Below are 26,911 nucleotides of genomic sequence, written 5' to 3'. Positions count from 1 at the left end.
GGCCCAGCAGGAGCAGCTCTGCTGTGCTGCAGCACCCACACACGGTATCCAGAACAGCAAACAGCTCCAGGCATCAGCGCTGCAGAAAGAAACAGCTCCTTCTGTGGCTGCTAACTCAGGTGGCACGCATCGGACTTTCCCCCAGCCTTTTCTCTGTCCTCGCTTTAACCATTCATCCTCACGGGCGCTGTTCCTTTGTCAGGACTACGCACCAATCGCACCCACATGGAGGGAAAAGACCTCTTGGACAGCAGGGTTACGGCAGCAGGGCTGGTTAGGTTCATTGTGATTAAATCCCATCCATTTTCTCATTTGTACCTTACACACCCTCGGCTCCCTGCTCAAGCCTGAGCCATACGGGCACATTTTGCCTTCGCTGCTGACTTAATCAAGCAGCAGAGAGCTGCTGTGTGCGCTGCAATTGTTGTCTCTGGCACCGGGGAAAAAAAAATAGAGAGAGAGAAAAGGGGAGAAAGAAACACTTTGCAAAGGGCTGCTATTATCCACGCACGACGGCGACAGCATATTTAGCACGTCTGTGGCGCTGGGGCTGCAGTAATTAATTGCACGTCTGACACTCCGGCTGGCACAGCCTTGCACCCGGAGCTTTCCCAGAAATGCAGGCACCCATGCGGGCCAAACCCAGCCCCCCCAGAGCTCCGTGGGAGCTGGGTGCCCACCCCAGGCTCACCCCGATGGCTGGGGGGGGCTGCAGGGACTGGCTGGGTGCTGGTGCTGGCAGGGATGGGGGCTCCATGGGGGGCTGTCAGGGCAGCCCAGGGTCTCCAGCCCTTCCCTGGTGCCTGAAAGCTCTGTGCAGAGCATCCCCCTCCCTGCCCAGACCCCAGCCCTCCCCTCAACCCCCCATTAACAGAACGATGCTCTCAGTCACCATCAAGGGGTATCCCCCCATGTCCCCCCCAATCCCCTTTCCCCTCCACACCCCCCGCTGCAGGTGGAGCATCCCCAAAGCTCCGAGGCTGGGGGAACCATACAAGCCCCCCTGTTCCTCCCCCAGCCCCTCTGCCTGCCCAGGAGGTGCCAGAGGGGGGGGGATTCAGCGGGGACCCCCCCATCTCCACCCTGGGGAGGGGGGGGGGGGCAGCTCCTGCCCTCCCTCCCCAGCCGCCTGCAGCCGAGATGCTGCTCCTAGTGCAGAGGGAAGGAGGGAGGAGGGAAGGAGGGAGGGAGGGAAAGAAGGAGGGAGGGAGGAGACCTCCCTATCTGGCTCTATCTCCTCCGCTGCCTCTCACATGCTCCGGGAAGGCGATGCGGCTCCCTGCGTCCCGCTGAGCGAGGCCCCGCTGCACCCCACCGGGGCTGCGCTGCCCAGGGCAGGGGGGGCCACCCCCCCCCTCCCTTCCCCTTCCCCTGCCACTTCAGCTCTTTGGGCTTTTTTTTTTTTTTAATTTTAATTATTTATTTTTATTTCATTCCCTCCCCCGTCTTCCTGGAGAAATACTAACTAATAATAAGAATTCATAATAAGAACAAGCCACCGCTCCCTGCGCCAACCCCGCGGCGGGCTGGAGAGGCTGATGCGGCCGCTAAGGTAAGGGGAGGGGATTTTGGGGGGGCTGTGCGGGGCCCCCCATGGCCGCATGCTGCCCCCAGCTCCCTGCATGGCCCTGGCTCCTGCTGTGGGACCCGGCGAGGCCGCCGTCCTCCGGCTGCCTCCTCCTGCTGCCTCCGCTTTTATCCCCAAACCCGGCTCTTCTCCCTCTTGCTCCGAGCCCGGCATTTATTCCCCGCTGGTGGTTGCCACCCAAACTGCTCCCTCCTGGGCTCAGCCCGGCGAATAACCCCTTGCTAATTGGAAATATTTCCCCTCCCCGCCAACCCTCCCCAAATATTTTCCCCTTCCCGTTATAACGGTGGCCGGTGGCCGGCAGCAGGACGGGAGCGCTTCGTTTGCGGAGCTCTCCCCGAAGCCCTGGGGTCTCAAAGCTTCAGGGCGTGGGTTGGAGAGGGGTGACAGCTGCCCAGATGTGGCCACATCCCTTTGCAGGGGCAGCTGGAGCCCGGCTGGCCTTACTCCTGCTGAACCAGCCCCGTAAAAAGCCCCAAACCCCAGCTGGGAGCGGCGTAAAGCTGCAGGATGTAGCCCCGAGGCAGGACACTCCGGAGGCACCAGCCCGAGCGGCCCCTGTCGAGGCTTGCTTCCAGCCCGGGACCTGCACGCTGCTCTTCCTAACCATTATGTACGTTTCGGGCGAGCGGGCTGCTTTTGCAAGACAGGTGCTTTTTGTTGTGGTGGTGGTTGGGAGGCAGGAGATGAAAGTTTGGTGTTGTTTTGATGTGATCCTTGATTGCTGCCTGTTGGAGTAATTGCATCGCAATTGCTCAGAGGTAGAATCAATTTCCCCAAATTGAGATTTTAATGGGAGCTCGCGAGCTGCTGTTATGTCATGTGGTTTAAGGCGGCGTTGGGTTGCATTTATTTTATAAACTGGATACTTTTGCAGGCGGCGCAGGGCTAACAGCACCACCCAGTGGGGCCCCAGCCCCGGCCGCCCCCAGCTGCTCCCCCGCCACAAAAGCTGCTGCCCGGCCCAGCTTCATTTCTTCCAATACCTACAGAAGGGCTGGATTCATTTTTTTTTTGTTCTTTTTCCCCATAAGGAGCATGTCTTTCCCAGATATTCAGGAAAATATTAAAAATCAGGCGGTGCCACTGTCATTTATCATCTCATAACCGAGAGGCATCCCACGGGGGGCCGGATTGCTGGCCAGGAATCGGCAGAGGGGGACCTGGGCAAGGTGCTTGGGTTTCACCTGGGACCCTTCGAGCTCCCCTTTCTCAGCAGGCTGAAGGTGTAGATTTGCAAATGCTCGATGCCGTGCCCCACCTTTAATGGGGAGCCCCAGGAGGTGTCCTTGGCTGACCTGTCAGGTAGAGGGGCGGAATTAGGGAGCTGTGTTTGCGCTTTCGCAAGACTCCAGTAGCTGTTAACAGCAGCAGAGAAAGACAAGGCTGCCTCGCTGTCCTGTTCCATGGCCTGTTTCTGTCTCCGCTGATGAACACCCAGGTCTGGGTGCGAATCCTTCCCTGCTGTTTATTTTGGGGCGCCTGAGGTTCGCCAACCTTTCCTGCTGAGCTGACATGTGGCCATTTCAACTTGCTCTTGGGCACCTCCCAGCCCTTCTTTTTTGTTAGAGAAGAGCCTAGACGTGCAGGAGATACACTAGAGAGACAGTACTGGATATATTTACCCCAAAGTGGAGGCCAGGCCAGCAAGAGAACTAAATCCACGGGAGGTGAAGGCCAGGCAGTGCCCCAAACACCACTGAACACAGGAGGGCTGCCCCGCGGAGGAGTCCGACCCCACCAGGCTTTTGCAGTGGGAAGAAGCAAAGGAACGCCACCAGCCAAAAACAAACGGATGTGATGACCTCGATCACACTGAAAATATCCCTCTGTGTCCCGCTTTCTGTCATGGTGACACAAGAAGCTTTCCTCCAGCCCATCTTCCCCTCGCCTTGCGCAGCCTGGTGACTTTGAGGTGACTTTGTGGCACTTGGCGGAGCGAACCCGAAGCAGGATAAGCCCCGGCGACTTCAATTAGGGCCGCTGTTAATTAGTCACTCTCAGCAGATGCGAAGTTGCAAGTCAACAGCGCGCTGTTTCTCCTTTATTTATTGGTGCTACAAAGCCATATTTAATTCCACCTTCGACCCGCCGGCCTCTCTTTGCATAGGCAGATCGGCAAGTCTAATGTTCACAGAGGCAGCTGCGGGCCGGTGGATTATCTCAGCCGGGCAACTCTTTTCTGCACTTTGCCACGCAGGAGCTGGCCAACCTGCAAAGCCCAGCCCATGCCACCTCCTTCGCCTGCCCCACGAGGTCCCTGGGTGCTGGGGCATGGATTTGGTGACACCTCGGGGGGACGCCGGGCTCCTGGCTGCTGCTGCAGGTGTCCCAGAGCAGGGGCAGGTCAGGAGGGCACTGGGTTTAGACACTTGGTTGGCAGCTTCGAGGTGCCCAGCTCAGGGAGAGCTTCCATTCTTTCTGTCAGCCAGGAAAACTATAAAATAATAAAAGAAATTGGAAAAATTAGTAAAGGGGAGGTCTTTGAAATGAGCTGCAGTGTTGGCCAGCATCACAAACACAAAAGACGTGGAAAGATGAAGGGTGGGTTTTTCATTATTCTTGTTCTGAGGTTTTTTGCTCTAATAAGGGAATCTTTCAGAGCACAGGTGTTTGCTTTTAATTCCACGAGCATTTTGGAATCGGTTCCCAAACCTCCCCAGATAATCATTTGGGGGTTTCCACTACAAACTTCCCTTCCTCCTTTAGGGAGTGATTAGCTTTTTGCTGCTTAACCCAAGCACGTATCAACACCGAACGCCTCAGGATTAGCTTCCTGCCCTGCTGATCACAGCTTACCCCAGCCAGGACACGAACAGCACCCGCTGGACACCTTGTCCCGAGGCAGAGAAGTCAAAGGCACACATGCTGCAGCTCTGTGGGGTTCATTGCATGAAGGGAAGTTCACGGGAGAGTCAGGAGCAGACCAGGAGTCCTCTAACTACTAGTTACACTCCTCAGAAATACCCATATTTACTATTTTAGCCATATAATTACAGGTGTTGAATAATTCCATTAGGAAGGCAGCAAGGGGAGGCATCGCCTATAAACCTTAGGGTTCAAATTAGGCACATTCCTCCAGCCCCACTGAAGCCCACAGACATGCACGGTGTGGCATGGGGCAGAGCGCCCTGGGAAAGGGTCAGAAAAGCCAAGTTCAGACCAGCGGTGTGGGCTGAGGATCCCTTGGGAGTTGTGATCTCCCTGCAAATAGCCAGCAGGATGCTACGGGCTCACACTGGCCATGATTCTTCCGCACGTGGCACCTGGATGCTCAGAAGCTCGCACCCCTCTGTAACGAGGTTAAATGTGGGAACCGAGGTGTGGATGCCCACGGATGTGCCTTTGCCCCCGAGCAGAGCCTCAGAGGTGTTTGCAGTTCAGCGGCGGGTGGTTGCCCACACGCTGTGTGCAAGGAGCTCCGAGTCCAGGCTCCATGAAGGAAAGAAGTAGGGGAAAACGGGATCAGCGCTCCCCAGTTCTCCAATTCCAAGCTGAGACAGCCCCATCAGGCAATGCAGAGATCCAAATTTCGCCCAGCCTGCATTTCAGTGGGTGATTTTCAGCCCAGGTCTTTGATCCAGCTATCAGAAAGGTGAAGGTTGTTTAAAAAACGTGGAACGGGGAGCGGGAGCTGCAGAAGCGCACCTTATTTGGGGCCTTTTCCTGCTCTGCAGCTACGGCTTGAACACATCTGTTGTTTTCTCCAGCGAAATCCGCTGCTTTGATCAGTGCCAAAACCAGCAATCCCATTTGCAATGCGTGATGCAACTGAACAAAATCAAGGAGCAATTGCTTTACGAACTGGAGCCAGGGGCACCGGCGCACGGCTGTGCAGCAGCGCGCTTCTCCCGAAGCCAAAGGCAGAAGCTCCAACAAGGATCTGATTTTAAAAATAACGCCTCAGACTGGGTCCCAGCTCATCATTTCAATGCCTCAGCTTGCCACAAGACAGCAATACCAAAGGGGGGCTGGAGGTCAAATCCAGCTGGAGGTGCTATTTAGCAGCTGGATTTGAAAAGCTGGCCATGCAGCCCGTTTGCGCCTTAAAAACAAATAGATCACACTGTATGTCACCGGCCTGGGGAAGAGCAGGAAGGATATTTTCACAGATCGAACCAAAATCAAGGCTTGCATTGCAGGAGGGCAGGGTGAGAGCAAGGGGAAGGCATTTGGGGCCTACAGCCCCTTCCCCTGGCTTCCTCGCGGGCCCCCTCCAGCTCCAGCTGCCCACACATCCCCTCGGCAGGCATTTCTTCTTGGGTGGTAGCAGCAGCTGGCAGGGCTTGGACATATTTGCCCCTGTTTGACATCCCCCACAAAGAGGTGCTTGGGGTAGGCGTTCCTCCCACACTGCCTCTGCTACAGGTCTGGATGCGGCCTGCCAGCTTTCATCTCCTGCCCGGCTCTGGCAGCGGTCCCGCACACGCAGCTCCCCCCGACTCCGGTGGACATCACCCGAGCGCAGCTGTAGGAGGATCAGGACCGAGACGGATCTCCCGTCAGGCAGGCAAGGCCCCAGGAGTTTTGGATCCCATCTGGGTCCCAGATGGAAAAGCTTCAGCAGTTTTAATTCCGGACAAGGCCCCAGCGAAGCACCTCCTTCAGCTGCAGCACCGGGGCCAGACCTCCGTCTCCTCTTCCTCAGCTCCCTCTGCAGGGATACCTCTTGTGGCTGAATCACGGGGAGGAAAGAACAAACTCCTCTTGGAGCTGTGAAGCTGCTGTCACGCCACGAAGCGTCCTTGAGGCAGAGAAGGGGATCTCCAAGGACAGCTGGAAGCGAGTCAAGGAGCACCCCTGGCCCCTGACACCCGCGGGAGGAAGGCCCCTTGTCAGAGGGGTGGCGGAGAGCAGCCGGCATCCCTTCCTCCTTTGTATAACACCCCCGAGAGAAAGGAGATAAAACATTAAGACGGCGAGGGGGCACTCCATCAAAGGAGGGCTAATGATCTAAAACAAGGAAGTTAAAGCGCATTAATTAAAGCGTATTACACCCGTGGGCACTCTCATTCAGCACTGGAGTTTGTCTTAGCTCGCTGTGGCTAAAGCATCCTTCGAGGGGAATTTTAAGCAGACCCAAGTGGGCTGCTCGGGGGGTGCTTCCCTCCTGGCTTCGCCTTTTGCTGGGTGGAGCAGAGCCCGGGGACGGCTGCAGGTCCGACCTGCTCGCCTCGTCCTGCTGTGGCATCGCAGGGGGAGGAAAAGGGCAGGATTTTGGAGCCCAGGAGGCAAACACCCGTGTGCTCCCTGCTGCTGCTCCATCCCTGTGGCTGGGGAGCAGGGAGGGGGATCCCGGCACTGCCACCTGCCCCCTGCTGCCACAATGAGACCCCCGGGACCACCATATGGGTGCAGCCGGTGGGATTTGTCCCCCCAGAAGCAAAAGGACGGGCTGCACACCCAGGGCACAGCTCTGCATGACCTTTTGCATCAGCCAGCGGCCGGCTGGTGGCTGGACGGGGGGGTCCCACCAGCTGTCCGCTCCCAGAGCTCCTAAATTTGCCGTTTCCGACCCATTTGGGGTTTTAAAACACCTGGAAGGGTGGCAAAAAGCTTGCACCCACCCCGCAGGGTGGCACTGAGCAGCTGCGTGTGCCAGGGGCGAGGGCACGGCCTCACCTTCCCCAGCCCAGCCTGCCCCACGCCGCACCCCCAAGTCTCATTGTAGAGGGGCTGGAAAAAAAAAATACACATCCTCCCATAGTGGAGGCTCTCCCCAAAATGCCTGTACCCGGGGGGGTCTCTCCGTGCCCCCCCTGCCTCCCTCCCATGGCCGCGCTGCGGTGCCCGCCCCTTCCCCGCGGCCGGCGGCGCGCATTGGCAGGCGGCGGGGTGATGGAGGGGAGGGGAGGGGACGGCGGCTGCAGGAGGGGAGGGGAGGAGAGGAGGAGGAGGAGGAAAAAAGGAGGAGGAGGAGGAGGAACAGGCTGGGTAATCTCGCAGTGCAGAGGCCACCGGAGCTGGGGCCACCCGTCCCTGCATCGCTCCGCGGAGCCATGTGGGGCTTTTGATTTTTGTTTTTTCTTCCCCGTTCCTTCTTTCGATTGATTTATTCCCCTCCCCTTTTTTTTTTCCTCTCTTCCCTTCTTTTTTTTTTTTTTTCTTCTTCTTTTTTTTTTTTTTTTTTAAAACTCTTCTTCCAGGGAGAGGATAGTGGTTAAAGCTCGAGCTGGATGGATGGGTATGGGGAGAGGGGCAGGATCCACAGCCCTGGGACTTTTCCAAATCCTCCCTGTCTTTCTCTGCATCTTCCCTTCAGGTAAGGAACGGCCTCGTTTTCAAGATTATTTCCCCGTGTTTCTCGCAGACCTCCGGCTCAGTTCCCCTGCCCGTGGGCCTCTTTTCTCCCTCCCTCTCTTTGCAGCAGTTTGCCACATGTTGAAAATAAGCCGGGAGAGAAGGGGAGGGGGGGGCTCGGATTTTGGTGCTCCCCCTGCCTCCTCCCCAAGCCTTGGCGGAGGCTGCTGCTCCCTGCCCTCACCTTCTTTGTCTCCCCGCTGCCTCCTCCCGGGAAAGGAGACGGTCGGAAAAAGAAAAAAAAAATAAAAATAAAAGGAAAGGGGAAAAAAAAAAAAAAAAAAAAAAAGAAGAAAAACAGAAAGAAAAAGGAAAAAAAGAAAAAGGAGGGAAAAAAAAAAGAGGGGGGAGAGGAAAAAGGAAAAAAAAAAGCCCCAGCCAAGGGGCTAGAGGTGACAGGGGCCAAGCAGGTTCCGCTGTGCCCATCCCGGGGGTGCGATGAAATTTGGGGGTTGGGGGGGGGCAGATGAACGCCCCCGGTGCCAGATCCGTGCCCGTGCGCGCCCCGCCGGGGGCTCGGAGCGGAACCCCCCCGCTTTGCGCTCCGAAAGGGGCAAAGCAGAAAGGGCTCGGGGAGGAAAAGGGGGGCGCTGCTTTGGGGGTTTGGGGCAGGATCGGGCCCGGAGGGGGGGGGGGGCACAGCCCTGAGACCCCCCCCCATGGGGCCGCGCTGCGCACCTGGGGCCGGGCGGCGAAGGATGCGCGGGGGGCGCGGAGCGCGGTGTGTCCCCCCCCCGGCTCCTTCCCCGGCCTCTCTCGGGTTGTGCAGACTTCGCACCGTGTTTTGGCTGGGAAAAAAATAAAATTAAAAATCCCCCTTCCCTTGCCCTAGCCGAGGGGGGTGCAAGCAAATGGCTGGGGGGCACCCAAGGGCCCCCCCCCCGCCCGCGCCTTGCGCCTCTCGCTCGGCCCCCGGCCCGCATCCCCCGGTTGTTTGCATTGTGTCAGAAAAGGAGAGAATTTCAGAATTACAGCTGAAAACGCCATCTGTTTCCAATGAATCCCCCATAGTTTTTCACAATGTTTTTGGCAGATCTCTGCCTGCAAATTCCTTCAAGCCCTGAGTGCTTGTTTTTGTTGGGGGAGGGGAAGCCGAGTCCACAGAGGCGGATTTGTTCCTTCCCAAACTCTCCAGTTTCTTTACCTCCTTTTTTTTTTTTTTTTTTCCTTTTTTTTTTTTTTTAACATTTGCAAAGAAGGGGGGAAAAAAAGACCCGAGCGAAAGCAGGAGGGAGAAAGAAAAACCCTGGCGCTTCACCCTCCCGGTTTGTTTATCTTCTCGTTTTAGCCAAACTTTCCCTTTTTACATTTTTAACTCGCCCCTGCCTTTCTTTTGCATAACCGTAGGTGCAGCAGTCTTGCACACACATGCAGCAAATAAATAAAGAGCTGCTCTACGCCCTTCCTCCCCCTTCTCCCTCCTAGCCCAGATGCAGGAAAGCAAACCCGGCCCGTGCTGCGCTTAGCACAGGGCTGCCCCCAGCCCCGACCCTGCTGAAACCCCAATTTTTTGGGGGAAAAAAACCCTCTTGGTGCACCCATAATGCCCTTTCCCGAGCGGTTGGGGCTGGGAGATTTACGGTGCAAGAAAGAACTTGATAGGCGATCTGGCTGCCTGCTTTGTTTGATTCTCCCTTCAGCAGTCAAATAAGGTGCAAAGAACTGGCAAAACGGGGCGATCCGGAGCCGGCGGGAGCGGGGCGCAGACGGAGCCGGGGCTGCCCGTGCGCACTGCTGGGGGGCTCGCTGCCAGTTTGGGGGCTGGGAAGATAGGGAAAGGGGGATGCTTCCCTGAAGCTTCCTTCACCCTTTTTGCTTTTTTTTGCCCCAACGGGGGAGTTTGCGGGCTTTCAGCAGCACCCCAAAGAGGCGGTGTGACCCCAGTGAAGCTTCGTGGCCCCCCAAACCCAAGCTGACAGGGGCTGCTCAAGGCAGCCCACGCGGGGCCCGGCATGTCGGATCAGTGCCTGGCCGAGTCCTGCCCTATTTATTTATTTGCTTAACCCCCCCCTACGCGCACAGCCTGGGTTGGATTCCCGCTTGTGCTGCTTTCACACCAACAGCTTCACCCCGGTCTCAGCGCCGAGCACCCTTGGGTGCTGCCCCCCTGGGGTCAGGGTGAGCGGTGGGCACCTGGGGGTGTCCCACAGTGGTCAGCTGTCCCCTACCAGTGCCTCCCAGCTGGGGCTGCACCGAGTTTTCTTGCAAATCATTTTGTACCCAGCCAGCAAAACCCTTCTGAAAACCAGGCTTCAGGCTTTGCTCTCCCCTCATCCTCTGGCTCGCTTCAGCTTTCCCGGGCTGTGGCTCTCCTCGGCTGATTTGCCTGCAACGCGCCGCTGCCTCCAAAAAACAAAATGGGATTTTCTGCCCTTGGTCCTTGCAGGCAAGGTGGCTGATTCCCAGTAAGGACCCGGCCCTACTGGAGGTGTGCAGATCGGTTATAAACGCCTTTTGTCTCGGCGGCAGGGAGGGATGGGATCGCAGCGTTAAGCCAAAATCGAGGAGGGGGGCTCGGAGGAGGCTGAAAGCAGCTCCCCTCCAGCAGGGCCGGGAGGATGGCGCCTGTGCGGGACATTGTCAGGGCAGGGAAAGGAGGGAGTGATTCAAACGTAAACCTGGAAATATTTTGGCTTCCCTGTTTTGTTGCTTGCTGCTCTCGTACTTGGAACGGGGAGTCCTCTGCGACTGCCAGCCAGGCTCGGTGTGAGGCTGAGCGGAGGCGCCGGGCTTTTAACGCAGATGGGGTGGACGCCTTGCTTTTTGTCCCCAGAAATCGCTTTCCTGAGATCCCAGGCCCTTGCTTGCTGGGACCGGGGTGGTATCATGCATGACTTCAGGTTTACAATGGCAGCAGCCAAGGTTTCTCCTCCTGTGCGGCCTAAGCAGCTGCACCGAGACGGGTGTGTGCGTGAAAGTGCTCACAGAGCTGTGCAGCCCTAAAAACTTCCTGACCCCGGGCTTCGCTGGGGCTCTGCACCAACCTGCTATCCCCAGAGAGCTGGGCCACAGTGACAACGAGCTCTGTGGGCTCCCCTCAGGCTCAGCCCATGAACCACCCATGGCTCTGGCAGGGCTGCATGTCCCCCCCCCAGCTCCCTGGGGGTGAGCAAAAAATAAGGAAATTGAAAATGAGGGTGTTTGGCCCGGTTGGATGGGTGTCCTGGGGTGCTGCTGGGTTTGGTTTGCTTTGCCTGTCGCAACAAACATGCCAAACATGGAATGAGGGGCAGCAATAGGGAGTGTGAGAACCCAGGACCCAAATTAAAATTGGGGTTCCGGGTAGTTTAAAGGGGGCTCGGTGGCCTCAGGGTGGATACAAACCCAGAGGAACGTGGGGACGGATGGAGGATGCTTGGAGATGCAGCTGTGATGGGGCAGGTGAGGGGACCCCATCCTTTTCCTGGCTGTCCTGGCAGATCCTGTCCCCATGCTGCATGTCAGGAGGGAGCTGTTGGGGGCACGGCCCTGCGTGGCACCAGGAGCACGCTTCCAAAAGGAGAGCCCCTAAATGCCTTTAAAAAGCTCTGCAACCTGCACTTGGCAACTGCTCGGATTAAAAGAGCTCCCATCACCACCAAGACATTTATTCCCTTGTCCATGAGCTCTCAAAATAACAGGGCGTTCGATTGCAGCCTGGAGATTGCTTTGCACTCAAGTGCAGCCGGGCTGAGTAAATCACTGCTTCACCAGCTGAAATTCCTGCAGCAAGGGGGAGAATTGAATTATGTCCAACTGCAAAACCAGATGCCATCCCCTTGATGAAGTCATAGGGCTCTCGCTGCAGAGAACAAGCTGGCTCCTACACACACGCACCCTCTCAGGCACAGACTGAGCAGCTCTGTGCAATGTCCTGGCCGTGGTGCATGGGGCCCAGAGGCCCTGGAGATACAAGGACAGCAAGGCCTTCGGGGTGCATTGCCAGCAGGGTGTTGAGGTCTCCTTTCCACTTCTTGAGCATCGAGGAGAGCTTGGCTGTTGAGTTCCCAGCAAGCAGAGCTAGCCCTGAGTATAAGGGGGGGTTTGTGGTCAGCTTCGCGTGAGCCCAAAGTATTTTCTGCTCCCTGGGTTTTCTCTCCATCCCGGACAGCTGTTGATTTCGGTCCCCAAAGCTCTAACAGCAACCCGTGGCAGTTTGGTTTGCTGACCAGTTACCTTTTTTCTTGCTGTGTGATGCTTCTGAGGTGACGAGGACGTGTGGCAGGGACAGATCCTGGCGCTGGGCTTTGCAGCCCACAGGAGGCGAGAGCACATCTCCGGCCTCCCAGGGATGGGAAGATGAGGCTGAGCGGTGGGGAGCTGCAGGACAGGAAGGGATTAGGCCAAAAGTTACTCTAAGTTGCTTTTTCTCATAAAAGATCCACGCAGGCAGCTCGGTCCCTGTGCATCCCAAGCGTAGCCCCAGCATTTGTTTGGGTGCCCACCTGGGTTTTGGGTAGACTTGTGGGGCCGTCACAGCTGCCGTGCCACCCCACGCCCCGCGCGCAAATCAACGCCTCCGACGGAGATGCCGCAATTTTTTTGGCAGGCGTTTAATTGTATAAATTTGCCTCATCCAGATTTATGTGCTCCGGGCTTTTCTCCATCTCCTCATTTTGTGTCTCATTTACCTCTGCGTTTGAAGGGTTGAAATTTCACAAGAGCACAGCGGGGATGATTATTCCTAGAGGGAATCCACACCTGTAAGCATCAAGCGCTTCCCTGCCAGCCCTGCCGCGGCCCAGGCGAGGAGGAGGAGGGCGAGGGACCCGCTGCCACACCTGGGGGGCCCGCGGGCGCTGGTGGGTGGCAGCTGTGCCTTCAAACGCTTCTCAAAGGCACCCTGGGAAAACGGCTTCGGCGCAAGGTGCTGGAAACCCAAACCAGCCCCGTGGGAGCCGTGCTGGAGGGCTGCCCCACCGCGGGGCTGGTGGTCGGTGGAGGTGGCCACAGGCTCCTCGTGCAGCTTCTGGGTACCGATGTCCTTTTTCTGGAGGGCTGGGGACAGGTGGTGGTGGTGGAGGGGGCTGAGGGTGATGCTTTGTGCAGAGGATGAGAAAAATACCTTGCTCCCCACCGAGCTCGTCTTGAGTGAATCCCTGCATGGCCTCAGCGTCCTCACCTGTAAAATGGAGTGCTCCCGAGGAGGTTTATACACTCCCAGGAATGGTTGGTGTTGGGAGAGCAGCTGGGTCCTCTCAGGGAAGGCCCAGGTGGGCAGTCCTGGCACAACAGAGCCCCGCTTCCCATCCTGTCATGAGCCGTGGTGTTTGTTGGCATCCTTCTGCAGACGAAGACTCGAAGAAGGTCGCTTCTCTCCCTCCTCTTCTTCCATCCACCAGCTCTCAGTCTGCATCCGTGGAGCAAAACCCACCACCACAACCCCAGGCTGCTTCTTCAACAGCTGTGGCAAGGGCACTGCTGAAGCCTGAATCCCACCGTGAAGCTGAAGAGCAAAACAAGCCAACCTATAACTCTGTTGCTATAAATGCTTGTCCTTCCTTCCAGTCCATTGTGCCTCCCGAACTCATGAAGATTTGCTGATACTTCAGGGCAGCGTCTTCAGCTTGCCACAGCCCCAGCTGTGAGCTCCAAGGCTGTGGTTGCTGCCCCCTCCAGTGGTGCCAGAGATCCCATCTCCCTGCGGGGGGATGCTGGGGTGGACCTGGAGGAGCGATGCTGGCCGGGCATCCCTAGCGTGCCCAGCAGGCCTGGGGGACATGCACTTGCTCCTAAGCACGCCGTGTCTGCAGTAAGAGGATTCCAGGAGCCAAAAGAGCTGAGTAAGTGACAGGAGTGTCACGGGCTTCTTTGACAGCATCCATCGCTTTGTGCCGTGCCCGGTGAAGGCACTGACTGACTCTGCTGTTTTCCTGCACGTGCTTGCCCCGTGTTGCTGCGATGCCGGGAGAGGGGAGGTGGGGGACCACGAAGTCAGCACCGAGGACACGAGGGAGGTGCTGCAGTGACAGAGACCAGAAAACTCCTTCTGCGTCCTCCTTTTTGACAACCTGGTGAGGCCTTTCCACAGCATCCTCTTGAGCAAGATGAGGCCTGGGCTAAAAGAGAGACGCTGCAGATTCACCCAGAGCTCCGAGCACACCCTTCACCTGCCTTTAGCACATCCTCAGCCTTTGCCAGCGGGCGCACAGAGCCCAGGCCCTGGCATGGAAGGTGCCCGCACCGAGCCAACCTCCCCATGCCCAACGCCCTGCCAAATGGCAGCTCCAGCCCTTGGAGAGAAGCAGGTTTATTTTTCTCCTGCAGCTCTGTCCTCCTGGTCCTCCTCCCCCCGCTCCAGTGCAGCTGAAACCTGAGCTGATCCCTTTGCACATGGGTAATTTATTGGTCTATTGGGCTTTTCTTGATGGCAAATTGCATTGTCTTTCTTCCTGGGTTGAGGCTTTGGAGCAGTTTGCTGCATTCCTGCAGCTCTTTTCTCAGGGCTGATCTTTCACACCCCCTCTGAGCACAGTCAAATCAGTTTTATTGGGCCTCTTTGTTATGCAAACGAGGCAATAATAACCAGGCTATTATTCGGCAAGATTGGGTCTGATTAGCAGTTCAAAGGAGGTCGCTGGAAGAGCCCGGCATGGCCAGCAAGGCCGGGGACGGGTCGTGGGGCTGGATGCAAGGGTGAAGCACTCGTCCCCTTGGGTCTTACCTCAGGATCCCAAAATCTTGAAGGAAGAGGTCCCCTCAGCAGTGTTTTGAGGAGCAATCTGGATTTATTTTTTTAAAGCTCTTTTTCCCATCATCCTTTTGCAAGCAGTGGCCGGCCAGGAGCTGGAGCTGGTAGAAGTCACTGGTATTTAGCACCTCCGAGAATCGTGCCTTTCCTATTGAGGTGTCAGCATAAATATGTTTATTTAGATTACTTAAATAAATATGTGTTTAGGAGCCTAAGTCTACGTGCTCAGATGTGAGGCCAAAGGTAATTATGTTTTACTGTGTTCTCCGAAAAAAAACCCTTTTACTGCATGTGTGAGGCTTGCACATCTACACCTCAATCCATGGATTTGGAAAAACGCAGGATGATGTATTTGCATCACATGTGGGTGATGAAATACTTTCCAGCCCGTTAGTAACCAGGAGGATATTAAACAACATCTCTTAGCAGTGAACACTTTAAAATTAACAGGTCTGGTTAACATGCACCCAAGAGTCTTAAAAGGATTGGCTTTTGCTTACTGAAACTAATTTCCAGTAATTCTCATTGCTAGAGAAATTACAGGGGAAGAGACGAATTGTTGGTTTTGTGCTGGTTTTCTGAACGAGCATGATTTGGGTAAATGAAATCCCGGTAACCTGACACCAGCCGAAGGGAAAATAGGGGGCACTGATAATTAGAAGGCTGTTAAAGTTTGGCTGTTAAAGTTGGATGCGTGCGTGCAGTCGGTTTGAACGCTTAATTTAATAGCGTGCAGTCTAGCGGAGATGTGCTGTAGGGGAGCACAGCGTGGCTCTGGCCGGCACCTCCAGACGTGGCCACGTGCTGGGGCTGCCTGAAGGCTGATTTTTTGGAGCAGGGGAGCGAGCTTCATGCAATGCAGAAAAAGAAAACTGCGATTTTTTTGTGCCCAGGCAGGGGCGAGCGCACGGCCCACGTCCGCAGCGCCCGTCGGGGCGGTGAATTTTGCAGAGAAACCTCCTGCCGTGGGGAAGGGAGGCAGCAGGCTGATTGTAGGGCTGGGCAAACACCTTCCAGTGGGAACTTAAAAGTGCAAACCGTTTAGCTTATCTGGAGGATTGACAAGTGACTTGATTGCAGTGTGTAAATATCTTTGCGGGGAAACACGCTGGGTACTAACGGACTTTTTACTGCTTTGGAGAAAATTGCTGGTTCTTTTTATGTCCTTACAATGAAGTCAGATAAAATCCACTTAGGACCAAGACCTACGTTTTGTAGAGGTGATAAACTCCTGAAACAGGGGCAGCTTTTCAGCCCGCAGCCACCTCGGGCTGCGGAAGTCCTCGGGGAGGTGCACTTGAACAAACACAGGCACCAGGCTACGTGCAGGCCGACTGTCGTGGGCTGGGTGATTTAATGTTTTTTTTTCCTGACTTTAAACCTTTCTCAACTGCCAGTCTCCAGGTACTGAAGGAAATGTCATGCCTTGTTTAAGTGGCACCGAGTCCCCAAAAGGAGAAGCGCTGAGGCTGGGGAGGTGGCTGGGCTACCAGGGGTTGAAGCCACACGTCGGAGGCACCGTTTGGTCCCTGGGACAAAGGTCCCTCTGCGGCAGACTGGGGTGGCAGTGTCACCCAGCCACGAGAGCGTCACGCAGGTCCTGCAGAGCCTCGCTGGGTTCCTGGTTGAGAGGGGTTCGTTTCCGTGCTAAGTCATCTGTGGTTGAAAAACAGATCCGTTGTGAGTAGATGGAAAATAGATTACGTGAAATTGAATAAACATCGCTCCTTGGCCAGGGTACAAATGAGCCTGCGCGGCCGTGCCAAAGCTGCTGCCAGGGGACAAGGCACGGCAGGGAGCAGGGCACGTTTCCTTTCCTCTGAGGTGGCTTTTTGCTGCATCCCCAGCACAGTGGCAGTGGTGGCAGCCACGTGGCTCAACCCAAGGCTGAGTCACGCAGGTGCCTGCAAGCCCGAGGTGCCACACAATCGCCACATTGAGCAGGCGGGCACAGGAAGACCGAGGCTGTGCCAGCCGGTGACTGGGAGCAAAGCCACACTGAGCCTTGCCTGCAAACCCCCGGCCATCCGACCCCCAGTCCCCATTCCCACCCCACCATGGGGAGATGAGGAAGCGATGCCCCTCGTGCAGCCCCCCAAGGCTTTGCCAAACCACCGGGGCAATGGGAGAAGCGTCCATGGGAAAGCACAGGCGTGCACGGCCCCGCTCGCACACCGCCCCTGCGCGCCGCCGCCAAGGCACCTGGCTTGGAAATCTGGCCTTATATGGGGCCATGAGCGAAACAGCAAGAAGGGGACCGGTGCCAAAACCCGAGCGATAACATCTTAAAGAAGAACGCTCCCCCTTCAGGCCCAGGGAGGAAAGAGAGAGGCTTCCTTGTCCTCCTGTTAGTTTTGTTTCTTTTAAATTGGGACCTTATAAAGTCAGGAGTGACCCTTGGTGGTGCGGCAGCGTGGGATGCTTGGCGCAGGGACATGTTTGGCGCTGGGTATCAGGGGCAGTTTTGCAGCAGGGGCTGCTTAAGGGGTCACTGCCTGCTACAGTGCCATGGCCCCAGCTTCCTCTGTGGTGGTTTTGCAGAGACACATTGCTTGATGTCCCACCAGGAAGGTCATCATTGCTCAGAGACAGGAGGAAAACCTCTCTCCCTTGCAGCTCAGCCAGCCTGCTCTGTGCGTAGGCTGCCACAGGTCATGGCTGCATCTTCCGATCCAAGTAAATGAAGTGTGCCCTTAAAGAGCAACAGGCTGTGGCTTTATTCCTGCTACAAATCCCATCAGGAAGGGCAGGAGCAGCCCACAGGCTGGGCTGCCCTGCATAGCTCATCCCAGTGCCTTGCTAAGAGTAGGGGCTGGTGGTCCTGCCCATCCAGGGATATGTCCTTCTGCTCCTCCTGGGGCCGTGCTGCTGCCACGTCTGTCTGCAGGGGTGGTGCATTGGGTTTTGTGCAGCCTCAGGGCACCCCCAAGCACTGCATTAGGTATAACTGCTGGGAGAGCAAGGCTCCTGGGGCCATAGGTAGCTGGAGTAGCCGGCAGTGGCATGGTTGCGCTTCTCCATGTTCTTTTAGCTTGTACCTTCCACCTGGAGGATCTGCAAAGCCACGCTGCGAGTCTCTCAGCAGAGATGCAATTTCCTTATTTCACACCTCAGTAAACCAACATCCATCCTGCTTGCACTCCCCGTGCCAGCAAACTGACTTGTTCCCATCATTCTGATGGTTTCACCAAAACTGTGGCATGCATGAGATCGCCTGTGATAACGCCACTGTTCCTCAGAGCAGCCGCCTCGAATACCTTCCTTTCCTTTTCCTTCTGTGTTCAGGCACTGCGTTAGCTGTAGCAGCCATATGCATATCCTCCAGAGCCAAGATGCTCAGCATTGGGGATCCAGGCTTTTGTGTCTGTGGGTAACAAGCCGTTCCCAGCCATCTCTCATCCAGGAAAAACACCGAGTGAGGCACTGCACTGCGAGTCAGCTGGCAGTGATGGCCCACTGATAAGCAAAGTGTCCTTGGTGGAAATCCAAACGCTCAGGGCTGAGAAGGGAGGGAATGTGAATTTATGAATTCTTCTCAATCTGTCCCATAAATGCAGAAGGCTTAGCAGAAATGCCAACCCCTGTCCCAGGCTTGTTATCAGGTCACCTCCGGCTGATGGCAAGTGAAAGCAGGACACAAAGGTCTCCATTCTCGCAGGTTTTAATTGGACACTGCCAAGATGAAACAGCTCCTGGGTTCTCAGAGCTGTTGCTAGCATCTGAATTTATTAAACATGTATTTTGAAACTGCGAGGAACCTGTCACCGTTTCCTATTTGCACTTCACTCTTCTTGGAAGGAGAGAGCAGACAGGCTTCCTTAAAGCTGGACTGCTGAGTACTTTATAGCCTTGGTGTGCCCTCCTGATTTTCCAGCACCAACTATGTTTAGGTTTCCAGCACTGCAGTGTTTGAAACTAAAACATACTGTTTTCCCTGCAACAATGCCGGGTTTTGTAACTTTCTCTTTAAACAAATCTGAAATTATTTTGGCACAGATACATTGCCAGCCTCCTTCTAAACAAATGCCGAGACAGGAATATACGTGTATGCCTGCGCGAGGCACCACAAAAGCATCTGGAAATGGTGGGGCTTTTTCTCTTGTTGCTCCGCTGCCTTTTGTGCCTGATCCCATCCAGTCTGCAAGCCTTCTGAAGGGGTTGATTAAGAGGAGAGGAAGGAAAACACCATGAATTTTAAGTGGTGTGAGCCCGGGTTCACCCAGCAGGGCTCCAAATTGGCACAGGCAGAGAGCAGTGTCTGTGCGACGTTCAATGGAGGCCATGTGCTTCTGCACAGCTGCTTTCAACTCTGCTCCAGGGAAGCCACACAGCCCTGGGGAATAGGCACTGGGGAGGGAAAAAAAGCAAAAAAATAAAAATTCAGGATCCAAATTTCCTTTGCTTTCCTCCGGCTTGCCAGCAAGTACTGAGCCCAGCGGAGCTCTGCTGCCTTCGGCTTCTCCATCTGGAGAAAGGCGGGCGGGCGAGCGGGGCAGCTGGCACCCTGCACCCTGCCGTGCCGGTTTTTCTCCTCTGCGTCAGCCTCTTGTTCTCTCCCCATGGGCCGTGGCAGGGAACGGGCCTCCCGCCTCGTCCCTGGGCTCCCCCAGCACCCGTGGGGCGCAGCGTGCAGTATCATGGGGGATGCTGCAGGAGAGGGGCTCCCAGGGGTCTCCCCAAGCCAAAGAGGAGGAGTAGGAAGGCCTGCAGATTTTTGCTGTGGTGGAAATAAAACTAAACACGCAGTAATTCACAGAGTTTTCAATGTCAAGCCCTAAAAAAGCATTAAAAAATGCCACTGCATCTCTCACCACATTAATAACCCCATTCTATATCCTACCACATTAATGCCCCGGCCTTATCTTGTTAATGAATACATCCCATTGTTCCCCACCCTGGTTTTCCCCCCAAGGAGCATTCATCTAAAGGCTGGTTGCTCTTTCCCTTCTTGCCTTCAATTGGGGCAGATCCTGTTGGTTTCCTTGGCTTTGAGGAGCCTCCCGTAAGAGCTGGGTCATGTGAGAGGATCACATCTGGTGAGCGAGGTCGCATCACGCGCTGTGGCCAACATCAGGAGGTCGGGCTGTGGGAGGGGAGCACCGTTTTTTTTTGCCAGGGATGGAATTGGTAACTCAAACGTTGACCGTTTCATGTTTTCCTCCCACCCTCCATGCAGTGACGTCTCCATGCAAGATCCTCAAGTGCAACTCTGAGTTCTGGGCGGCCACATCAGGCACCCACCACCTGGGCGCGGAGGAGGCCCCCGAGTTCTGCACAGCCCTGCGCGCCTACGCGCACTGCACCCGCCGCACCGCCCGCACCTGCAGGGGTGACCTGGCCTACCACTCGGCCGTGCATGGCATAGACGATCTCATGGTGCAGCACAACTGCTCCAAGGATGGCCCCACATCCCAACCCCGCCTCCGGACATTGCCCCCTGGGGACAGCCAGGAGCGCTCTGACAGCCCCGAAATCTGCCACTACGAGAAGAGCTTTCACAAACACTCGGCCACCCCCAACTATACTCACTGCGGGCTCTTCGGGGACCCCCACCTCAGGACTTTCACGGACACCTTCCAGACCTGCAAGGTGCAAGGGGCCTGGCCGCTCATAGACAATAACTACCTGAACGTCCAGGTCACCAACACGCCAGTGCTGCCTGGCTCCTCGGCCACCGCCACCAGCAAGGTGAGCCTTGGGCACAGCCTTGTGAGCAGGGGTGGAGGTACTTTTGCACACCCTTTCTTTCCACCATCATTCTCTTCCACCATCTGCACATCTCTCTAGGGAAGTATGAGAGTGGATAGGAGCACCTCATAAACATGAGCACATGACCATAAATGCCAGATGCCCATCCAGACTTTCTTCTTCTGTCCCCACTTGTATTTATATGCCCAAGGTTTCTTCCTGGGCGTGCCCAGCCCCATCATGGTTATCAGGCTCAGGTGCTGCAGTTCAGAAGGCAATCATGGCCAAAAGAGGGAGATGGCAAATTAAGAGGGCTCCCACCTGAGAGACTCCAGGTGCACAGACAGACCAGGAATGATGGCAGCATTTACGGAGGACACCTGAGATCCAAGTAGGGAGCTAGGCTCCTCCAGCTGCCTTCCTGCTGCCCAGGCTTGTAATTGTCTCTCTGGTTTTCAGCCAGATTGTGGCATTTTGCGGGGTACAGTCTGCTCTGGCAGTGCTGTGACAGCCTGAGTAAACATCGCAGAGGAACAGAGTGAGCACTGAGAAAACCCAAGGGCAAACACGCAGTTGTGACACAGCAGGCCTTGTGTGACAGCCTCAGGTTCAGGAGAGACCAGCAGCTGACATGCTGTCACGTTGCCCTGTGGTGTGTGTGCTCTAAAGCTGAAACCACTTGTGCCAAGATATGGGAGGCTCAGGAGGAGGCGTCTTGCTCCTGGAAGGTGTCCTGTCCCACAGTGCGTGGGAGACCTGCTGGGCCCTGAGCGAGGGGAGAGCTGAGTAGCATGAGCAGTGCAGTTCCCAGAGCCACCGCTTCTCAGCTCTGCCCATGACCATTTCAGCCTGAGCTGGAGCTGGCATTTTGGTCTTGACATGTCCCTAATAAACTTCTTTAGAGATGACTGATGCTCTCAACTCCTTACCTACCCAAGTGCATTCAAAACCTGCTGATGCCTTGCAAATAAGTCTGGCTTGAGGGAGGTGGTCCCTTAAGGACAAGGGGACCTACGATTTCTAGGCAGGAACTCAAGATCACCACTTTAATTGAGCCCTTTTTCTGCCTCACGGGCTTGTGGTGAGGAGAAATTAGTCATGAGATCTGCAGCACGAGCTATGGGAAGCGTTACTGGGTCACTGCTAGAGGACCATGTGCTGCTGGAAAGGACGGGAGCCTCTTGGTCCAAGGGGCTCTTTGTGTTTCTGCTCGAGAGTCTCTGACCTTACCCTTACTCCTTCAGGCAGAGACAGGGCTGGACCTGGAGAAGGACTCTGGGAGGAGTAGTGCAGCCCAAAGGCCAGGGCAAAGTGGTGCCTCAGGACATGGCTGAGGAGGGGACAGCAAGGCTGCCGTGGGGCTGGGAGTGTCTGTGTGCTGAGGGGAGGAGTGCTGGGAGAGAGGGACGTTGCCAGAGCTCTGTTCCTGCTGGGATCACAAATTCTGGAGCCACCACCGTGCTCAGCCCGGGCCTTGGGGTGCCTCCATTTTCCCCTTTGTACCCTGTCCTCGGCCTATCTGCCATGTGGCTGCGGGAGCTGCCTCTCCAGCCCTGCCCCGCTCCCCACACAGCAGCTGGGTCTCAGTCTGCTCCTTCATGGGGGGTGTCCCCCTTCCCATTCCTCCCTCAGGGAAAGAGGAGCCAACTCCCATTTTCCTCCTCCTTGTCAGGCCTTCCCCGCAAAGCCAGGTTGGCAAGGGAGGAGGAAGGGCTGTGAGGTGAGTTATTCACCGAGGGACCCAGGCTTGAACTGGTTGATGGTGGGGAGGATGTTGGGCTCAGTCTGCACCTGCAGCCCTTCCAGGAGAGCCTGCCCACTTCAACACCCTGAATGCACGTGGGTCTGCGTGGTTGTGATGGAGCACAACATGGCCCCGGGGGGCAGAGGAGAAGACCCTGTTGGTTCACAAACAGCCAGGGAGGGGAGGAGGCTGGGCCTGTGGGATGTAAATACCATGGGAGCCAGAGAAGCTCCACCACCTACAGGAGTCAGGGCTCGTCCCCCTCTGCTGGCTGCCAGGCCCTGGAGGCAAGACGGCGCTGCGTGCTCCGGCATGCCACCACAAGCCTGCGACTAGCGATACTCCAACCAGCCCCAGCTGCATGGGAGCCGCCGTGTTGGGCCTGCTGATAACAGCACGGATCCAGGGGGGACATCACATCCAGCCTCTGGGGCTTGCCTCCACACATGGTGTCCTCAGCTCTGAAGCGGGAAGACTGTGTCTGAGTGCCTAAAAGCTCGGGGCAGCCACCTATGGGTGTATAAAATTTGGGGCAGCTTCTTAAGAGGAAGTGTTTACCCATGAGCTAGGCTGTGCTCCTGGCTGGGTTGAGCAGACAGCTCCTCCACCTCCCACACTGATCCTGGGGGTGGCTGTGTGCTCTTGGGTGGTCAGCACTGGTTGTAACCCTCTGCCTTTTTTTTCCTCCTTTCCTCCCCCTGCCAGCTCACCATCATTTTCAAGAGCTTCCAGGAGTGCGTGGACCAGAAAGTGTACCAGGCGGAGATGGACGAGCTCCCCGCTGCCTTTGCTGACGGCTCCAAGAACGGTGGGGACAAGCACGGAGCCAACAGCCTGAAGATCACCGAGAAGGTGTCGGGGCAGCACATCGAGATCCAGGCAAAGTACATCGGCACCACCATCGTGGTGAGGCAGGTGGGCCGCTACCTCACCTTCGCCGTCCGCATGCCGGAGGAGGTGGTCAACGCCGTGGAGGACCGGGACAGTCAGGGCCTCTACCTGTGCCTCCGCGGTTGTCCACTCAACCAACAGATTGACTTCCAGACCTTCCGCTCGGCTCAGGCAGCTGAGGGTCGCACTCGCAGGAAGGGGCCCAGCCTGCAGGCTCCCCCCGAGGCTTTCACGTACGAATCGGCCACGGCCAAGTGCAGGGAAAAGCTGCCCGTCGAGGACCTCTACTTCCAGTCCTGCGTCTTCGACCTCCTGACCACGGGGGATGTCAACTTCATGCTGGCTGCTTATTACGCCTTTGAGGACGTGAAGATGCTTCACTCCAACAAAGACAAATTGCACCTCTATGAAAGGACACGGGACCTAGCTCCGGGCAACGCGGCTCCCTCGGGGCTCCCCCGGGCCCCTCCTGCCCTCTGGGTTGCACTGCTGTGTTTGAGTCAGTGTTGGCTGGGTTTGTTATAGAGGTTTGCTCCCTCACACTGTGGGGAAAGGGGAGCAGGAGGGGATGAGGGACAAGACAGCAGCGCTGGACGAGGAGAGTTTGGATAGGGGATCCGGTGAGGAGCAAAAGGATCGTCCTCAGATCTCAGCCCCTCTCTCCAGCACCTGGTCCTCCCCAGTTCTTGTGCAGGAGGAACGTGATGCTTCCGGGACCAGTCGGGAGATTTTGCTGGACTGCACCTCGAGTAGTCCTTCCTCACCTCCCATCATCCTCATCCTCCTCCTCCCTGTAGTGAGGGTGCTGGGGAACCCCACCTCCTTGCACGGCACCCCTATGGTCCCGAGAATGCTCGTGGTGACTGTGATGTTGGAATGTGTGAACGTGGCTTTGTGTTAGGGAGCCGTGAGCATGACGGGGCTGGGCTCCGTTTTTTTGGGCTGTGCACATTCACACAGCCCCATCGCTGCAGGAGGCGATGCAAAAGCAGCAGGTAGGGGCTGAAACGGTGGGGCTAGCCACAGAGAAGAACAAGGCACCTTCTGGGTAGAAGGAGGACATGTTCCTCAAGCTTTGGCTTGTGTTCTCTGTGGTTCAAAGGGCATCTCCAATTTTAGCCACTTCTTTCAGCTGATTCACTCCATAGTTCTATTTCTGGCTCCCTTGTCTCTGCCCAGACCCACTGAGGACTCTTGATTGCGACAGGAGAAACCTGGCCAGTATTCAAGTGATTTCTTTAACTTCTGCCTGGCGACGGATGAGCTCCTTGCGCCATTTACTCCCCTAAAACTGGCAGTGGGGAGGCTGCTCAGTGGGAGACCCCCTCCATGCCCCCTCAAGCCCCACAACCCCTTGCCTGCCCGCGGATCAGCCAGGTCGTGGAGCAGGAACGTCCCTCTCTTGTTTGTTTGCTGCTAGGTCTCTGCTCTGCTCCTCGTCCTGGGGCCGTGACTCACAACCCCATTGCAGACCCGTTGCACCTTAAGCCCTTCTGGGCTTGACTCTGGAATGGGGCAATGTTAGAAATCCAGCCAGGAGACAGGATGCAGCAGAGGACCCCCCACCCCAACAACCCCCAAATATCTGTTCCCTGCCTCAAAATCGTTGATAATCTCCCTTCCCCACCACGTTGTGCTGCCCAACCTCTTCCTCTTCATGTTCCTCTGTGGTTCACCTCATTGCTCACTGAACAAACAGCGAGACCACCTTTGGTCTGCATCTTGGAGACCTCTTTATGAATTTCCCCTCCTTTCCTCAGGGGGAATTTCCCAGAACTCAACCCCAAAATGTGTCACCCTTGGGGGAACCTCCTGCTCAAGGGAGGTCTCTGGGCATGACGAGACAAGCTAGCACCAAAAGAGGTGGGAATAGGCTACATTTGGCAGTCTGAACTGGTGCCAAGAGGCAGCCTGGTGTAAATACTCAATGTGACTATTCATTGTGTCCTAACAGCTCTAGAGCTCCATTTGTAAAGCAGCAGAGAAATGCAAAATTGTGTCAATGGATGTAATTTATATTGTCTCTTTAATATATAGAGCCCTGGCATTGATCTCGTGTGACTGTACAGATGAAGAGATGTAATTGGTTTTTAAGTGTTTAAGGAAAGAAAAGAAACAAACATACAAACAAAACAAAAACAAAAAAAAAAAAAAAGATGTGTTTACTACTTTGCTCCTTGCTTTGTTTGCTGGTGCCCCAGGTATTCTGTTTAGGCAGATTTTAAAATAAGGATATCACAGTTTGGCAGCACTGAGGAGACCAACCACTGGACCCCACGGCATGGGACAGTTCAGCTTCCCGAAGCACTAATTGCTCAGCCAGGCTGATTTGGACTTTTTGTTTCCCATATTAAAGAAAAATCCAAATATTTGTCTCTTGAAATTCAAAACCCAAGTTTTGAAAGCCTAAATTTCTCACTGGCTATGGGGAAACACTTGTTTCTTGCCATATTACCCCATAGATAACAGCTACTGTGCAAAGCATCCCCTCTGAAGACATGCTGCTTCGCAAACAGCATCTAAGCTGGCCAAGCCACAGCATGCCAATAAGGCCATCCTTCCCATAAAACCTCCCTTTCCTATAAAGCAATCACCCTCTTACACATTTGCTGTGGCTCGGGGGTAATTTAAAGCCAAGGAAATTATATTTGATTACCACATGGCTCAGTCCCACTGTCCAGGTGAGCGCTCCAGTGGTGGTCAGCTGTCGTAGGGTGGTTGGGGTATCCCTATTTTAGAAGCAAACAGTGAAGCACTTTATTTTGGTTGTGTTTGACCCAGTTCTGGTTAAAGGTGAAGTGTGGCCAAGAAAGACCCGATACTTGGAAACAAAAGAAATACCTAGGTAAAGGGGGGACATTATGAGAATGTCCCCCGCCTCCTCCCTGCGTTCAGACCCACGGGAGTGTCACCACGTGTATATACTGTAAATTATTTATTGAGAGAAATGCAAGTAAAGTTTGAGGTTTTTTTGACAATAAATTAGTGGGTCTCGTTTTGTTCCCGGTGTGTTGTATGGTGCTGTACACCACTCGCTGCAATTGCTATCCGATTTCTGCATTCCCTCTGAAGCAGCTTGCTTCAGTCCAAAGACACTTTGACAGCTCATCTCAGGTCCAAAATCTCTCATAATTTTGCTCTGGGGTTTTATTTATTTACAGCCAAATGAGAAAAGGGGATGGTGCGGAACAACTATAGCTAATAAACCATCTGAGCCTGCCTCTCTGAGCAATGGAAGGAGCCAAGCCAAGCAGGGTGCCATGGCCCTGCTCCTCCCTCACACATCGCTCTTGGCTCCAGTCGGGTTTGTTAGTGCCCTCTGATGAGGGAAACCAAAACTGCACTTCTCTGGTTCATTTTCCTCTTTGAAAAGCTGACCTGCCGCCTGATCCAACAGCAGGAGCTGGGAGGCTGCGAAAGCCGGGTGGGACATGGGCACGGGCTGAAGGTATGCACTATTTGGGTAAATTCACACAAAGACATCAAGCACCAGAGATCTGAGAGAGAAACACAACCTTGCTCTCTGTCAGAGCCCTGAGCAGCTGGCAGGGGTTGGAAAGGGCATGGGAGGCAAACCCACCCGCTCAGCCACCACTTGCAGCAGCTCCCAAGAGCTCAGCAGGTGGGACAAGGGGTCGGTGCCCACCAAGTGGCCGGGATGCTCCCATCCTTGCTGCTCCTGTGTGGCGCTGAAGCTTCCCCATGAGAGGAGCAGCAGCAGGAGGCACACGCCGTGCAGGGACACCACGCACAGGTGCAGCAGTGACCCTGCCAAGGGTTCCTACTGGCTCTAGGTGAAGCTTGCAGGCTGAAGCTCTGCAGTCAGGGAGGACACAGCCATAATCCCTGTGGGCAGCTCCTTGGAGCTCCAGATTGGGGCTGGGGCCATTCCTAGAGGAGGGTCGTGCCAGCTCAGCTCCAGGCCCATCCCCTCCTACTCTTCTCCCATCCAAAGCACAGCATCTCATAGGGAAAAGCTGCTAAATTCCCACAGCCTGCTGTCTCAGGCATGGTGTCAAGCCCTGTTTTG

The 26,911-nt window shown here is 55.6% G+C and overlaps 1 protein-coding gene across 1 annotated transcript; it reads left to right on the top strand.

The window, feature by feature from the left end:
- The first annotated feature begins 1,434 nt into the window (after positions 1-1,434).
- RGMA (repulsive guidance molecule BMP co-receptor a) lies at positions 1,435-25,879 on the top strand. The gene is made up of 4 exons (XM_032195059.1): positions 1,435-1,552; positions 7,735-7,850; positions 19,735-20,246; positions 22,696-25,879. The coding sequence occupies exons 1-4, from the start codon at positions 1,539-1,541 to the stop codon at positions 23,404-23,406; spliced, it is 1,353 nt and encodes a 450-aa protein (XP_032050950.1). The 5' UTR covers positions 1,435-1,538; the 3' UTR covers positions 23,407-25,879.
- Positions 25,880-26,911: the final 1,032 nt, after the last annotated feature.

This window comes from Aythya fuligula, chromosome 11 (genome assembly GCF_009819795.1).
Source record: "Aythya fuligula isolate bAytFul2 chromosome 11, bAytFul2.pri, whole genome shotgun sequence".
NCBI lineage: Eukaryota > Metazoa > Chordata > Aves > Anseriformes > Anatidae > Aythya > Aythya fuligula.
Note: the sequence above shows the minus strand (reverse complement) of the source record. Positions and strands in the feature narration are given on the sequence as shown.